The 16,052-nt window shown below is 42.9% G+C and overlaps 1 protein-coding gene across 2 annotated transcripts in view; it reads right to left on the reverse strand.

Moving 5' to 3' along the window:
- Window positions 1-1,089: 1,089 nt before the first annotated feature.
- The window catches only part of MRRF (mitochondrial ribosome recycling factor), a 46,170-nt gene continuing 31,207 nt past the window's right edge, over window positions 1,090-16,052 (reverse strand). The window contains exons 6-7 of one of the 2 annotated variants that reach the window (XM_080671375.1): window positions 11,309-11,468; window positions 2,085-4,072 (exon numbers count right to left, since the gene is read on the reverse strand). In XM_080671375.1, the coding sequence (XP_080527501.1) occupies window positions 3,995-4,072; window positions 11,309-11,468 (238 nt within the window). In that variant the 3' untranslated portion in view covers window positions 2,085-3,994. Of the gene's footprint in view, window positions 4,073-11,308; window positions 11,469-16,052 lie in introns of both variants that reach the window. The other variant, XM_080671376.1, reaches the window with a different exon arrangement.

Here is a 16,052-nt window from a genome sequence, read left to right on the forward strand (position 1 = left end):
CTTCCTCTCTGTAAAAAATCAATAAAATATATTTAAAAAAAAAAAAAAAAGGGTGATAGACCCTCCTTTAAAAAAATAAAAATTAAAAAAAAATAACTTACTGAGATTGCCCAGCGGGGGGTCAGACTCCCTGCACTCCAAACCGTACATATGACGGCCTTTGCACAAGTCATTTAACCTCTCTGGGCTTCAATTTCCTCACTGGTACATAGCAAAGGCCCAGGACATGGTAGCCCCTGTCAGTTTCAGCAAAGGGGGGGCCATTTGGGCTGAGGCTGGAGCCTTGAAGGAAGAGGAGATACGTATGCCCTGCCCTCTGGCCAGGCCAGCCCCTGTGTACATCACAAAATTTGTCCCCCAAATAGAGAATATCCCTTTTTATGCACATCATGACATTGACCATCATTAGGGCAAAGGAAACTGCAAAGTTTCACTCAATGGTTTCAGTGGGATAAAGGATGCTTCTTACTTTGAAAACTAAGAAGCACCAAGTCAGTATCGGTTACCGATGCTATCAACACTGTTATTGTCATTATCATTACTCACTGCCGGGTGGTCTTTTTGCTCACTCTCTGGTTCTCTGATACGTGGTTAGGAGTCTGACACCAGGTGAGGTATCAATATGTAATCTTTACTGTTTCCATAAGAGCTACCATTTCCTTGCTGTTTGCTACTTTGCGTGAAGTCCTTTATTAGAAATAGCTTTCTAATTGTCTTAGGAAAGCAAGCTTTCTGCTTCTCTATCACCCTTGGGCCCAGAACAATGCTAGGTGCTTTTTGAGTAAGTACTGGATGGAGACCTAGGAACTGAAGCACACTGATTAAGGACCCACTTCAAAGTCAGATAGGAACTTCAAACTTCACTCTGGCAAATACAACCTGTGTGACGTTGGGCAAGTTAAATACCCTTTCTGAACCTCAGTTTTCTCACAGGTAAACACAGACATGAGTAATACCTACACCAACTAGGATTGTTCGGAAGTTTGAATGTAGTAACACAAGTGTCCAGCCATGGTACCTGGTCCACAGTAGGCATTCAATAAATGTTACTCTGAGGTTGAGGAAAAGGTTACCAAACAGATACATTTAGAATAGGGCTGCTTCTTTTTATTTAAAAAACACTTTAAATAGAAATATTCTCTATGCATTTGAAATATTTTTTTTTTAATGTTAGAGGTAATAGGGGAATAAATTCTGGTGCATTCACATTGGGGAATACTACACTGCAATGAAAAAAAAATGAATTGTGTCCACATGTTCACACATGGATGGATGGCCATGCTGTTGGGTAAACAAAGCAAGCTTCAGAATAGAAACAGAATAACTCTCCTCCTCACTTTAAAAAAATTATGTATGTATAGAGAAAGGTCTGGAAGGATACACTTCTAATTTTTAAAGGGGTATAAGGACTTCTGAGGAGTTTCTTCTAATTTTTAACATTCTAGTTTCTTGTCATTTCACACACACACACACACACACACACACACACACACACACACACACACCACGCAAGGAAAAAAGAAAATAACCAGAAAAAGTTCTTGAATTCCCTCTGGCCTATATTTTTTCATGAGACTTTGAAAGCTGTTGAACTGAATAGAGGAGATGGTTAATTCCTCTGGCAAGTGTGAGAATGTCTATATCCAGCTTTTCGTTTTTGAAAGAGAAGCTGAAGAAGGAAGAGAGGGAGAATGAATCGCTCCGGCATTACTCATTACTCAGCACATCCAAACAGGTAGTCTTCTTCTCGTCCCTGCCACCACCGAAGCCCTGACACGCCGAGTAACAGAGAAAGTCTTTGATAAATGTCAACTGAAAGAGAGCAATCAGCTGAAAGCCATTTGCTGAGCTGTCTAACGGCCCTGGCCTGAGGTTTTCCTTTCTTCATTTATCATGATATTCGGCTTTGGCCAACATACACACAGGAGAGAAATTGTTGACATGTGGAACCCAAGTACAGAAAATCTTTCAATTTCCCCCCGTCTGTTCACCAAATAAGTTTTTGTTTATTTAAAGACTACAGAGGATTTGGCTGTTAAGAACCAAATGCCTTTGGAGTGGAATTACAACATAATTTATCATTTCCTCTGTTTATTAAAAAATCCTGCATCTTTGAGAAGCACATTTGCAGTGAGTGGGGGATTTCGGCCACTCACGAAAGACTGTTGCAAAGCCCTTGCTATGCGGCTTACCCCAGAAAAGGCTCCTCGATTGCTCTTTCCGACCCTGTTCTTCCTTCAGCGGACTTCTAGTTGTGGGATGGCTACTCGGGGCTGGAGAACAGGGTCTGACAGAGGACAGGTAAGCAGGGCAGGACATGTGTCAGCTTCTTTCACCTTCGACCTGATGCTGGCCTTAAGTCTGCACTGGCTGCCATGCAGCCTGCTCCACTAGTGCAAGCAGAGGGCAAAGGGACCCCGATGCCTCCCAGCGTGGAGCAGAGCCCAGAGGAGTCAGACAGTGGAGAAGCTGACGCTGCTCAGAGTATGGCTGGGCCCTGCTGCTGCCAAAGTGGGTGCCCTTCTAAAGGCAGACATTTGACAGAACTGGGATGAACTTCCTACCTTCCAGCCATGACATTACAAATAGCAGGTCAGTCCCGGGCACCACACACCCTCAAAGACATGTGCCGCATTGAGCCCCTTATTGTATTCCCAGCGCATGGCACTGTACCTGACACACAACTGATGGGCATGTTTTGTTGGCTGAGCATCAACCTATGAACCAAGAGATCACGGTTTGATTCCCAGTTGGAGCACATGCCTGGATTTTGGGCTTGATCCCCAATGAGGGGCGTGTAGGAGGCAACCAATCAATGATTATCTCTAATCATTGATGTTTCTCTCTCTCTCCCTCTCCCTTCCTCTCTGAAATCAATAAAAATGTATTTTTAAAATATTGCCTAGAACTGTATTTAGCTCATCATGGCTATATTATGAATGAATGAATGAGTGAATGAGTGACTGAATGAACAAACAAATGAACGAAAAAAGAAAAATTACTGGGGAGGGGAAAACTAACTTAATCCAGTACCCAAAGATGAGCCACAAAAGATCGCTTGTCTGTCACTAAGAGGCAGACCCTGGGGGAAAGGTACCTCATTACCAAGTAAATATTGAGGACAGAGCAAGAGTGGAAGGTGATGGAATGAAAGTGTTAAGAGTGGCAAGAAAGGAAAAGCAGCCAGCATTTGTTGTGAAAGTATTACATGCAATTAATTCACAACACATTTGCGTGCCTATTGGTTCCAGGCATTATGTCAAATCCTGAAGATACATAGGCTAATTATCAAAAAGAATAGCTAAGGTTCAGGTGAGAACAATAGTGCTGGGGGAGCCAAAACTAGGGGTCCTCAGTGCGGGGCGGGGAGGGGGGGGGGGGAGGAGGCTTCCGAGGAAGTGCCAGCCTCGCTGAGAAGGAAGCAGGCACAGGACCGGCCGGTGAGGAGTGGGGGAAAGGTCCGGGAGAGTAAAGAGCATGTGTGAAATGACTCTGAGGGAAAGCATTGTTCTGGCTGCTTTACACACATCAGCTCCTTAGAAATCATTCATCCACACGGACTCTATCACTTCCTTTGAGGTTATTCTTCTTCCAATTTAATTTGATTTTATTACTTGGTGAAAATAGGCCTCTAGCAAAAGTATCCAGTCACAAGTGAAGGCCCACATCAGCCCAAGCAAAGGTGAAATGTGGGGACAGGGCCGGGCTATTTGAGAAGGAGGCACTGAGATGAGGACTAGTCAGTGGTCAGCCTGCCGGTGGCCCTGGTTGCTAGGCAGCAGCAGACATTCTCCAAAGGCCCACCCCTGCCAGAAGGCCCAGAGCAGAACGGGGCGATGGGGCTGGAAGGAGAGACTGAACAAGTCTGGGTGTCCCTCTGGAAGGCTGGGCCTCAAGGACTGATGAGCACAGGGTGTCGGCCTTCCGTGTGGACAGGGTACAGAGATGCCAATCTGCCACCAGGTGGGTCACTAGAAACTGGCCCCGTGGACTTTCATCCGAGGAGTTCTTTGGTCTTCACTGCCAGATGCTTGTCCAGCTCTGCAACGGTGTCGTCGGCCATTTGGCTGATCTGCAAAAACATGAAATGAGACAGCCTGGTCACCGGGGCTGGAAGAGGGCAGGGGAGAAACATTTCAGAACTCTGATAAGGTTATCTGGGAAATAATAATGGTGACATAAGCTCACGTCCATTGAGTCCCAGCCAGGCACTCTACTAAAACTTGATGTACACACCCTTTCTGATTCCTAACAGGTACCCCATTATTATCCCCACTTCACAGGTGAGGGAACTGAAGCAGTTAGATAACCTGCTCAGGATACACAACTAGAAAGTAGCAATGACAAAAGTTAATCCTGGGTAGTCTCATTCCAAATTCTTAACTATTATCATAGGGTACAGAGAAGCCAGCCATATCTGTCCCTTAAGGAACTTCTAGAATTTCCTGCACTCAGACATTCTACTATATAAAGCCCTCACACTAATTGATAAGAAGAATATTAAGATCCCAATAGTTAAGCAGAAAAAAGTCTTGAAAAAAGATGAAGTACATCTGGTTAACAAACATGGAAAATTCAATAGACACTGAAGAAATGGAAATTCAAACAAGACATAATTCAGTCATCAGAGTTAACAAAATTTGATGTTGTGGTTTTTAATTACAATATTCAATGCCAAGAAGCTATGGTGAAATGGATAAGGCCACATATCAACAATAGGGATTCAAATTGATGCAAATGTTCATACCACTTTTAACCCCAAATTCTCTCAATGGGAAAATTACCACATGGGTAGATTCTGAAAAAAGTTCTTTAAACAAAGATAATTATCTAAGCTTTATTTTTAATAATGAAAAATCAGAAAATCAAAAGTGAAAGAATGGGTAAGTAGTTGGATACATATAAAAATTAAAAAGGGTTAAGCCCTGGCTGGTTTGCTCAGCGGTTAAGAGCGTCGGCCCCGGGACTATAAGGTCTCGGGTTCCATTCTGGTCAAGGGCATGTACCTGGGTTGCAGGTTCCTTACCTGGCCCTGGTCAGGGAATGTGCAAGAGGCAATGAATCAATGTGTCTCTCTCACATCGATGCTTCTCTCTCTCTCTCTCCTCCATCTCCTACATCCCTTCCACTCTCTAAAAAAATCAATGGGGAAAAATGTCCTCGGGTAAGGATGAACAACAACAAAAACAGGTTAAGAGGATCCATTTCTTATAAAGAGGGTATAAACAGGAGTAAGATTCCAGTATATATTTCTGAAACGTTTGAATTTTAACTATTTTATAACAAGCATGGATTGCTTTTGTAACCATGAAAAAAGAATGCTTAAAGATATTACTTATAATATCATAGAAACATACTTAAGTTACCCCTGAATTAAAGAAAAAGCAGGATATGAAATTGTGTATATGTATACAAAGCAGAAACAATCTCAAATGTTCAAAATTATGCATATTTTTTAAGTTGGGAGGAAAGCTGTCAAAATATTAATAGTGATTATCTTCCAGTGATGGGAAGATAGCTGATATATTATTCATGTGGCATCTGTCACATCCCCAGCACTGCCAAGTGCTCAGGAAGTAGTTACTAAATGAATAATTATTAAAGTTCTCTGTGCTTTTCTGTATTTTCTGCAATAAGCCCATACTCCCTCAGAATGAAAAACACAGTACAACTTGGTAGGTGTGGCAGTCTCCCTCCCGTGTCTTAGAGGGACCTAAGGCAGGAAGCCTCGGCAGGAAGCTTTGAGGGGTACACAGTGCTCAGGATCTGTGTTCAGAAGCACAGTGGCTGTTTGACATCTTTATTTGCAGACCACAGGCCTTGGCCAGGAACTGCAAAATAAATGCACTGGAAAGGGTAGAAACTAAAAAGGATTTGGAGCAATTGGCCCCAGGCACAGCCAGCCAGGCTCTCACCATAGCAACAACTGCACATTTTTTAGCTGAAAAGCAAAGCTCCTGGGGCTGCTGGGAGAGCTCAGAATGGCTGCTTGGTCCCTCCTCACTCGGGTGCTGCAAACCCTAGAAATGCTTCCTTTGCCCCCACCTGAGCAGCTTGCCTTGCATGGGGTATGGCGTGGTGCCCAGCAGCACTCCAGCACGTGTAGGCTGGCAGCCCCGGGCAGCCAGGAACAGGGCTGCAAGCCTCCTCTGGAAAATGGCATTTGGGGACAGAGATGGGGACTGGGGGGAAAGAGTACTTAGAGGGACAATTTGATAATGTGTGTTCTGGGTTAAATTCTCAGCACTGTGACAATGTACAAGTCCTTTCCCCTGTTTGAGTTTCAGTTTCCTCATCTATCAAATGGGGTGCTGGTCCCTTCCCTAGAGAGTAGTTGGGAGGGTTAAACAAAGTCATGAATATGCAAGCATGTTTTAAATTGGTTATTTGCTATGCAAATGCTGCTTGTGTTACTCTGATTTGTACTGTCACTTCCTGACGTCTTTTCAAATTAATTAATTAATGAAAATATTTACTAACTTTCTACTACATTACATGCACAGAGTGCCCTTGGGGACAGTCTGCCTGCAAGTTCATCTTTTCCATCTCTATCAGACTTCTTAAAATAATGATGATTAACAACAACGACAAGGATACCAACACCTCCCACTCACTACATGCCTGACAAGGGGCTAAAAAGTTGACACACATTATTTCACATAATCTTCAAAACATGAAATACCATACTCATCTCCCTTGAATGTATTATGAATGTTAATTATGTCACCTGACGGTTGCATAGTAGTTTATAGTATGCAAAAGTGTTTTGTTCTCTGTTACTTCATTCAAATCCAATAACCTCTATAAGGCAGGTGGCACAGGTATTATCCCTATTTACAGAAGACTAAACCAAGGCATAAAATGTTAACTAACCCGTGCAGAATCACATCAAGTCAGTAATGAGACTGAGCCAAGAACTCAGCCCCCCGCAGAGGCCACTGCACCTGGCCTAGTCCTGCCTCCTTCCAGACAGAAATGCTAGGCTCATAAAACAGTCAATCCCAGTCCCTGGTGAGGAGAGAGACATGGGATGGGCAAATAGGCAGAGAATTACTGAGGACCAGCAACCGTCCTCGCCACCGTTAAGCAGCTGTGGGATTTGGTCCTCTTACCCATCCTGTGAGAGAGGCTTACTGCTCCCACTTACAGTGAGGAACCAGAGGCTCAGAAAGGTGAAGCCATTTGCTGGCCTGGGAGCTGACAAGCCAAAGAGCCGTTCCGACAGCACAGCCAGAGCCCTTTCCATTCCGTGTGCTGCCTCACAAAGATTATACCACCATCAGCATCAGCAGCATCACCATCACCATCACATCTGCTCCCTACAAGTTCAGGAAACTGAAAGGTAGAGAGGAAGAAGGGAGGCAGGAGCACACAGTACACCTGGGGCAGGCTTCCTGAGGCCTGGCTCAGAAAACCCTCGGTGCCACTGGGAGCTGCTCCCACCGCCTCACTCAGTCCCGCCTGCTGCCCGTCTGCTAGGAGCCTTTCCTTCCTTCAGCCCCACTAGCACCCAGCGTCACTTCAGAGCAGTTCCGTTTCTCAGAAAAAGGCAGCAGTGAAAGGATCTTGGCCAGATTTACTGGTGGTTTCTGCCAAGTGCTTTAATGTTCAGCAGGCCCATTTATAGCAAACTGCAGCGAAGGTGAAACAGCAGGCTGACAGATGTCAGAGCCTGGCTGGGAGACCCTGGGCCTTCTTCAGCAGAGCTGGCCTGAGCTGGGGGCAGGGAAGGGAGGGGCAGCGTTTGGGGGGTGGGGGAGTGGACGGGGTCAGACATGACTGCAGGGAAAGAACCCACCATAGAATCATTTCCTTCTTATAGACCGAAGACAAAACATTTTTATGATACAATTTTGAAAAATATGACCTCAAAAGATATTTGGAAATTTTTTTAAAAATTAAGAAAATCTCACAAAGTATAAAATTAAAATTGTTTATAATCCCATTACCTGAAATAACTACCATTAACATTTAAGTGGATAAGCTGCCAATCTTTTTATGTACATGAAACTCTTCATTATAAAAATAAAATATTATAATACTGTTATGTAATCTACCTTTAAAAAATAAATTCCAAAAACACATCTGTAAAATATTTTTATAATTGTTGCTATATGTAGATTCCAGTTAAGGAATGTAAAACAACTTATTTTCCCACTGTTAGAAATTTAGAGTTTCCAGTTTTCTACAATTATACATAATCAACACATACTTCAATAGATAAGATTTTTGGGCATGTGACAGGGGGTAGGGGCACCTGGGAGAAGGTCAATGGGGGGAAAAAAGGAGATATATGTACTACTATATGTAATACTTTAAACAATAAAAAAAATAGATAAGATTCTTGACAATTTATTTTAGATAAATTCCCAAGTCAGTGAATCAGAAATGTATGGATTTTGGTATAGACTGCAATACTATCCTCTAGAAAAACTGTATGGATTTATACAAAGAATAACTTAATCTTTCCAATGGAGTATGGAAGTAAAAGCAACACTCTTAACATAAGCAACATTTTAAGCTCACATTAAAAATTCTAGGTTCAAATATTAGGGATTAGAAAAGGCAAAAAAAGAAAATAAATTAAATACACATATTCTAAAAACCCTTGAGTGACTTAGGCACTGTGTACCAAGAACCTTAAAACATGCATCCCCTTTGCGCTGTAATTCCACACTCGGGACTGTATCCTACGGAAATCGTCTCAACAAAGATATGTGTATAAAAATAATCACTGCAACCTTACTTAAAATAACAAAAACGTCTAAACAAACTAAATGTCCAACAACAGGGCTTACGAAAGTGAATTATGGTATGACCACAGACTGTTTTGCAACCATTAGAAATGTCTGTTTATAAAAAGATTTTTAAGACACAAGAAAATGCTAATGGTTTTAATGCCGAACAGAAAATAAAAACCTGTATACAAATTGTACGTACAGTACATGTTCTCAATCATGTTAAAAATATATAGTTTAAAAAAGGGGGGGGAGAAAAATTCCAAAATATTAAGAGCAGTTGTTCCTGCAATGTGGGATTAATGGGTGAATTTTTCCCCATTTTTAGAAACAGTCTTCTGGACTCTCTGCATTTTCTACAATACTTTGATAATCAGAAACAAAGTAAACAAATATATTTTTAAAACTGCTTGATAGAGCAACCATCAGCCCCTGCCTGTTTAACTTAAATAAAAGCACACACCAGAAACTGAAGATCGGTGCCTTCTGTCAGGAAAAAAGAACAAAATGAAGTGTGTACAAAACTGTCTTCTATGTTCTTATCGAACTTTGAACCACATGACAGTAAACAGTTTTAATAATGGTAAGAACTAATATTTAAGTGATAATATCTTAGAAATAAAGATTGTTGTGCAATAAACACATAGTAGGATCTTTTTTCTTGTAATATTACATAAATGCTTACGGAGATAATTTGAATGTTAATAATGGTCATCTCTTGGTGATGAAATTTCACTTCTTAATTTAAAAATAATTTACACGAAACATGGATTGGTTTAGCATCAGAAAAAACGAATAAAGTTACTTGCACTTTGAAAAGTAATGTACAGTAACAAGCACTGAATAAAATATCTAATCTGAAGAGGAAGGTGAGAAGCCAGGTGCCAAGGACCGAAGGCTTCCAGCACGGTCTTTGTCAAGCGGGTTTCAGCAGGAGAGCTGGTTATCCATCATTCTCTTTTGCAAGGAGCACGGCTCTGGTCCCTGCGGCAGATGCCCAGATTTGCTGAGTGAGGACTTACCACCAGGAAGCAACCAAGGGGCCAAGTGTCAGCTGTAGAGATGAAAGCCCCGGGGAGATGGACAAGGAGCTGGCTCAGTGGGGGCCAGGCCTGGACTCTCCCAGGACTGATGAGGGCTCAGAGAGGCCAGTTAGCCTCTGAAGCTCTGTCAGCTGATGCAGGGAGAGAGGAGAGCCCAGGGATGGCAAGAAGGGAGCTTTGAGGGTCTGGGTGTCAGGTAATGGTGCTTCTGGCAGCCCCAGGGCAATCCTCAGGGCAAGAATTACAAATCCCTTGTTACAGAAGAAAAAGACCGAGGAGGAGCCATGTAACTTCCCCAAGGCCACAGGACACCAACTGCAGAACAATCTCTTTTAAACTCGGGTGCCTTGCCACACCTTGTCTGCTTTTGCAGAATCACCTAGGGAACTTGTTAAAAATACACATTCCTGGGCAGTCCTGCTGAATCAGAAAATTCAGGAGCATGGCCCATGAATCCATCTAAAATTCTCCCCTGGGTGACTGTCTGGCCTGGCCTGTGACTAGCTGGCCCAGGAGAAGGGGAGCAGGGAGTCCACATATGGCCTCCTCCAGGTGTCCTGCTTTCCACTCCTTCCCTCTTGGTCTGCATCCTGCTCAAAAGCTTACTAAACTAATGCTTTTATTGTGGACAAGGTGGCTCAACATTATAAATTCTATCTCCTAAATACTGGTGAGTTCATCTTCCTACCTTAATTCCACTTGTACCACCCATGTCAGGCCACTGTCATTTCCTGGTTGGATTTCTTTCTTTCTTTTTTTAAAAAATGTATTTTTATTGATTTCAGAGAGGAAGGGAGAGGGAGAGAGAGATAGAAACATCAATGATGAGAGAGAATAACTGATCGGCTTGCCCCTGTACGCCTACTAGGGATTGAGCCAGCAACCTAGGCATGTGCCCTTAGACCGGAATGGAACCTGGGACCCTTTAGTCCGCAAGCTGACGCTCTATCCACTGACCCAAACCAGCCAGGGCGGATTTCTTTCTTTCTTTTTTTTTTTTCCTTTATGACTGAAAGTATTATATATGTCCCCTTTTTTTCCAGTGACAGGTGTAAGTGCCACCACCAGGCACACCAAGAACACTGTTAAGTTCTCACTTCTCAGCACCCAGACCACCAACCTTGGACAGGAGAGCAATAGTGTATATAGGCTCTGTAGTCAGTCTACCTGTCTTTGGATCCCATTTCTACCTTTTACCAACAGTATGACTTTGGGCAAGCCATTCAGCTTCCTTGGACCTGTTTCCTTGCTGCCTACCCCTCACAGCTTTGTAGTGACAAGGATAAATGAAGTGATGGAAAGTGTTTGGCAGAGCCTGGCACACAGTGAAAGGTCAGCAGATCTCCTCCTCCTTCCTATTCCCGGGGCACAGCACAGGGCGAGGCCCAGGACAGAGACCCAGTCAACAAAAATCACATCAATGAAGGACCAGGGTGCTGTATCTTATCTTCATTTTCCTCACTTTAGACATGAACAAGTGAGTGCCTGGATCACATACAGATGCATTACATCTGCTGGGAATAGTACCTGCTTTTCTATGAGTCGAATGGTGTCCTCCGAGGTCTTGTCCTTTGATTTCTTCAGCTTATTCATTGCGTTGGTACGAACCTTCCGTAAAGAGTCTTTGGCCTTGTTGGTGTTCTGTTTGGCAAGTTTTGCCAGCATTTCCCTGTGCTCCCTGGTTACTCTGATTAAAGAGAAAAATTTAACATCACACTGTCCATTAGCTCAACAGTTTGTAACCTTACCCTCTGATGGTGGATGAGCTTCACATTTCTGACACACGCCCATGGTGATGCTCAGGGTCAAGTAAGGCTCCTGGTGAGTTAGCTGAGAAGAGCCAGTAAGAGTACCGCTTAAAAGCATGAGCGAAGGAGTCTAGGAATATGAGGGGCAAATCCTAGCCATGCCACTTACAAGAAGTGTAAGACTTGCTCTCCTCAGCGTTCCCGTCTTTATACGGGGACTTGTCAGTGCCTGTCTCAGGCAGTGGTGGGAAGATCACATGAGATGATGCCTGTACAGTGTTCGCCACTGACCCAGGCACATTTTAACTGCTCAATAAAAGGAAGCAACAGTTGGCTATACCTCCACCCCCTTCTCTCCCACTAAAAGTGATGCAAATGAGTAATGATACTATAGAAACAGCATCATCTCTAAATCTCTAATTCATCCAAAACAAATAAGTTGCAAACCTTCAGAATCTTAACTATTATTATAGCAAATGACTTGTCAGTCACCTCAAAACTGTCCGAGAAACAACGTGAGTCCCAGTGTAACATGTGAGAACCAATGCACCAGTTAACTTCCATTAAGAACCCAGGAGAGCGTCTGGCATGTTATAAATGCTAATGAATGTTAGCTATTTTTACTGCTAACATCTCATCATAACAACAACCATGAGCACATGGAGGGCCTACTATAACACACCAGGACAGGCACTTTATATGCTGATCCTTACAACAACTATATGAGGCAATTATTATTAATCCTGTTTTACATTAATCATCACAACAGCCCAGCAGCAGAGTAAGCCATCATGTTTGTCCTGCCTTCATTTCTTTCTCATGTACAGATCAAGGGCCCAATACCTATCAAAACCAGTGCTGGGCACTGAGGACAAAACGATGAACATTTTGTCCTGCTCGTAAGGAGCTTAGCTGGGGGGAGAGGTCAACAGAGTGAAATTGACAGCATAGTGTGGGAAGTGCTGTGGACAGGGACATGGGAAATCATCAGGTGTCACAGCACAAAAGAAGCTCAGCTAACTTAAAAGTTTCTGTCTGAGTTAAGGGAAGACTTTCCTAGAGAAATAAAACATTAATGTGGTGGTCATGAGATCTTTTCACTAGCATTCCGGTCCCTACTCCTTGCATTTCCCCAGCCACTCAGTGTGGCTGTACAACTTGCTTTGGCCAATAAAATGTGAGAGAAATTATGGACATCGCCACAGGGCAGAAGCTTTAAGAGCCAGGGTGTGTTCCACGACATTAATTCTGCTGGCCACAATATACGTGGCATATGAATATCCATCAGCTTAGTTCCCAGAGTGACTATGATGAAGAGCGCCCATCATACAGCATGAGCAAGACATACATTTCTGTTGTGTAAGCCATGGAGGTGTGGGGTTGCTTGTTACTACAGCATAGCCCATCCTATTCTGACTAATATACCACACTATGATCTGAAGGACGAGAACAAGTTGCCAGCACTGGCATGGCAAAGGGAGACTTCCAGGAGGAAGAAAGAGCAGGTAGGAAGGCTCCGAGCTGCAGAGACCAAGTTTCATTTGAGGAATTGACTGGAGTGCAGATAACAAAGGAGAGCGACAAGAAAAGAGGCCAGAAATTCCTATCATGGAGGGCCTTGTAAGATCATGAATTCCATTTTACAGATTAAAAAATGAGACCCAAAGGAATGTTAAATATCTTACATAAGATCAAACCCAGTCTGTCCTGTCTCAAAAGTCAATGGTCTTAGTATGACAAAATCCCTCTGCCCCCTGGGTCCTGAAGTGGACATCCGTGGCATATGGTTCCTGACCCTCAAATTAATGCAGTTCTTGCCCAGTAAGGACAATCCCAAGTTCCGGATACACGCTCCGTGGGAAACAGTGGCAAGCATGTGTTAAAGACTTATTGGCATCCACCTGGTATTTTTTCCCTGATGGGATGAGAAGAAAACTGAAAAATTTTGAGAAAGATACACTACAGACAAAGTAGACAGCTGTGTTATAAAGAAATCCTTCTGGATTCAGCTAATTGAAGGTATTCTCAAAATAAAAATGATCCTGATTACTACCATTATTAAGCCCCTCTATGCCAGGTGAGTACTTTAAGTATATTACCTTACCAATCCTCACAACAGCTCTTTGAACTAGATTCTCATTCCCCCATCCTGTCCAGAGGAAATTGAGGTGCAGAGGTTGAGTGACTTGCTGGTAGGCTTGAGTGACAGAACTGGGATTCAAACCCAGATCTTTCTGGCCCGTATTCTTTCCACTGCTCCATGCTGCCCCCCTTGTACTCTATTTCACAGGAATTCGGCACTGCTGCCACAACTCTGCTCCCAGGCAGAAAGCTTTTCAAAGCCAGTAATATGAAGCTTGGGACTGAAAAGGACAAAACCACCATGTCAGGAGTTTAGGGATTTGGATCAGATCTTGTTACTTTTATGGTTTTTAATTCATTGAACAAAAATCATGATGACATGTTTAGGTCTCTTTTTTGTTCTGCCAAAGCATATGTCGGTATAAGGAAGGAACAGGAAAATTAAAACTTGATCCACTGATTCAAAAAACTTAATCCTGCTGAAATACTAGGAGGGCAGAAAATAAATGAATCTAAGTCTATAAGAAACCTCTCAAACTTCCCTAACAAGAAGTATTTCAATCTTATATTTCATATATAATTTGAAATAGGTATCCTACTGTTTAGAAAATCTTTAATAAAAAAAATGTATCTAATCAACTTCCTCTTCACTACATTGTTTTATTTATATTTTACATGAAGGGGAAAATACCATACATTTAAAAATATGTAAATTGGGGCTCAAAAAACCTTAAGAGCAAAAGGCAATATAAAGAAAATAAATCACAATATATGTAATTTAGCCTTAGTAAGTGCCTTTTTTATTTATTAATGTAAATGTGACATTACCAAATTGTTAACACCAGACAGTTTCCACACATAATAGTATCCAATTATTGACACTGACAAAAATATTTCAGTTCTGGGATGCAAATAAAGAGGCAATAATCTAAGGAAATGGAGAAGGGAGCACAGTGAGGAGGAGGAAAAGGGAAGGAAGAAGAGGGGGCACCCCATGGGCAGGGCTGAGCTTGGGGTGTTGAGCTGGGAGGTATCTAAAATACAAGGTCAGAAGCAGTGAGGGTGATGGAAAGGCAGTGGCTCTGAAGTCAGACTGACCTATTTCATTCCTGTTATCTATCACCCAGAAGCTGACTATGCTTGGGCAAGCTACTCACTTCTCTCTGAGCCTCAGTTTCCTCATTTCTAAGGTGGAAATATTAAAATCACCTTAACATCTTAAGGTGATTGGGAGAGCAATCACATGTATAAAGTACCAATAAAAAAAGCAGCATATAGAAGCCTTGAGTAAATGATAGCATTTATGAATGTTTTGATCAAACACAATTACTTTCTCATGAAACGAGGGCACATCTGTTTTAGAAAAGAAACATACTATATTATGGAAATATTTTAATGCCTTTCCAAACCAGTGATTAATACATCCGATCATCTCCATCTCACATTCGTGGATTCTGTGAGTACACCCTGGTTTGTATTCCAGGCTCCCGAACTCAGCCAGTTTGTCTAAGCAGCCTCTCTGCGCCTGGCGTGCGCTGATTCAAGCACTGGCGGAGGCCCCTGTGCTCCGTGCCAGACCCTGGGCCAGGCTGAAGAGCTCCAGAGAGAGGCAGGCCTGGGCCACCTTCTTGGAGGCTCAGTGCAGTGGTGGGGACAACTGTCAACCACTACTGAGAAAGAGGATGAGTGCTGCTGGGTCAGAGGGACGGACCTTCTGTGGAGGGAGCAGGCGTACTGTCTGCAGATTTGGAAAATGCTCAGGAGATTCAGAGTCATTTGTCAGCTGCAGAAGAAAGGAGAGGGCATTTCAGGCAGAAGCACAGGGAGAAATATAATGGCAGGAGGGCATGAGACTTAAAATGGTGCAATTGGAGTTAAATTTGTTCTGGAGGCCCAGAGCTTTTAAATTCTTTAGCCATAAAACTCTGGTTTCAAAGAAAATCATGGCATGTAGAACAGATAAAAAGGCTATTCCCGTTACTGAGGGAAAAGGCACCAGGGGAGGGTGTGGCCTAGGAAGCTTAGCTCCACCCTGACTGCTCTGCACATCGGGGCTACCACTTACTGGCTGACTAACCTTAAGCAAACTATTTAAACTCTGAGGTGTTTAAAAAGATTTTGATAGATTTATTTATTTATTTATTTTAGAGAGAGAGGAAGGGAGAGGGACAGGGATACATCGATGTGAAAGTGAAACATCAATTGGCTGCCTCCTGCATGCCCCCTACTGGGGATCGAGCCCACAACCTAGGCATGTGCCCTGACCAGGAAACGAACCGGCAATCTTTCGGTGCACGGGATGATGCCCAACCAATGGAGCCACACCAGCCAGGGCTAAACTCTCTGAATTCTGATGATCTCATCTGGAAATAGAAATTGAAAACAAAAAACAAACCTACCTTTCAGAGTTATTGTGAGAATTCGATGAAATAATACATGGA

The sequence above is a fragment of the Plecotus auritus genome (genome assembly GCF_963455305.1).
Source record: "Plecotus auritus genome assembly, chromosome: 5".
NCBI lineage: Eukaryota > Metazoa > Chordata > Mammalia > Chiroptera > Vespertilionidae > Plecotus > Plecotus auritus.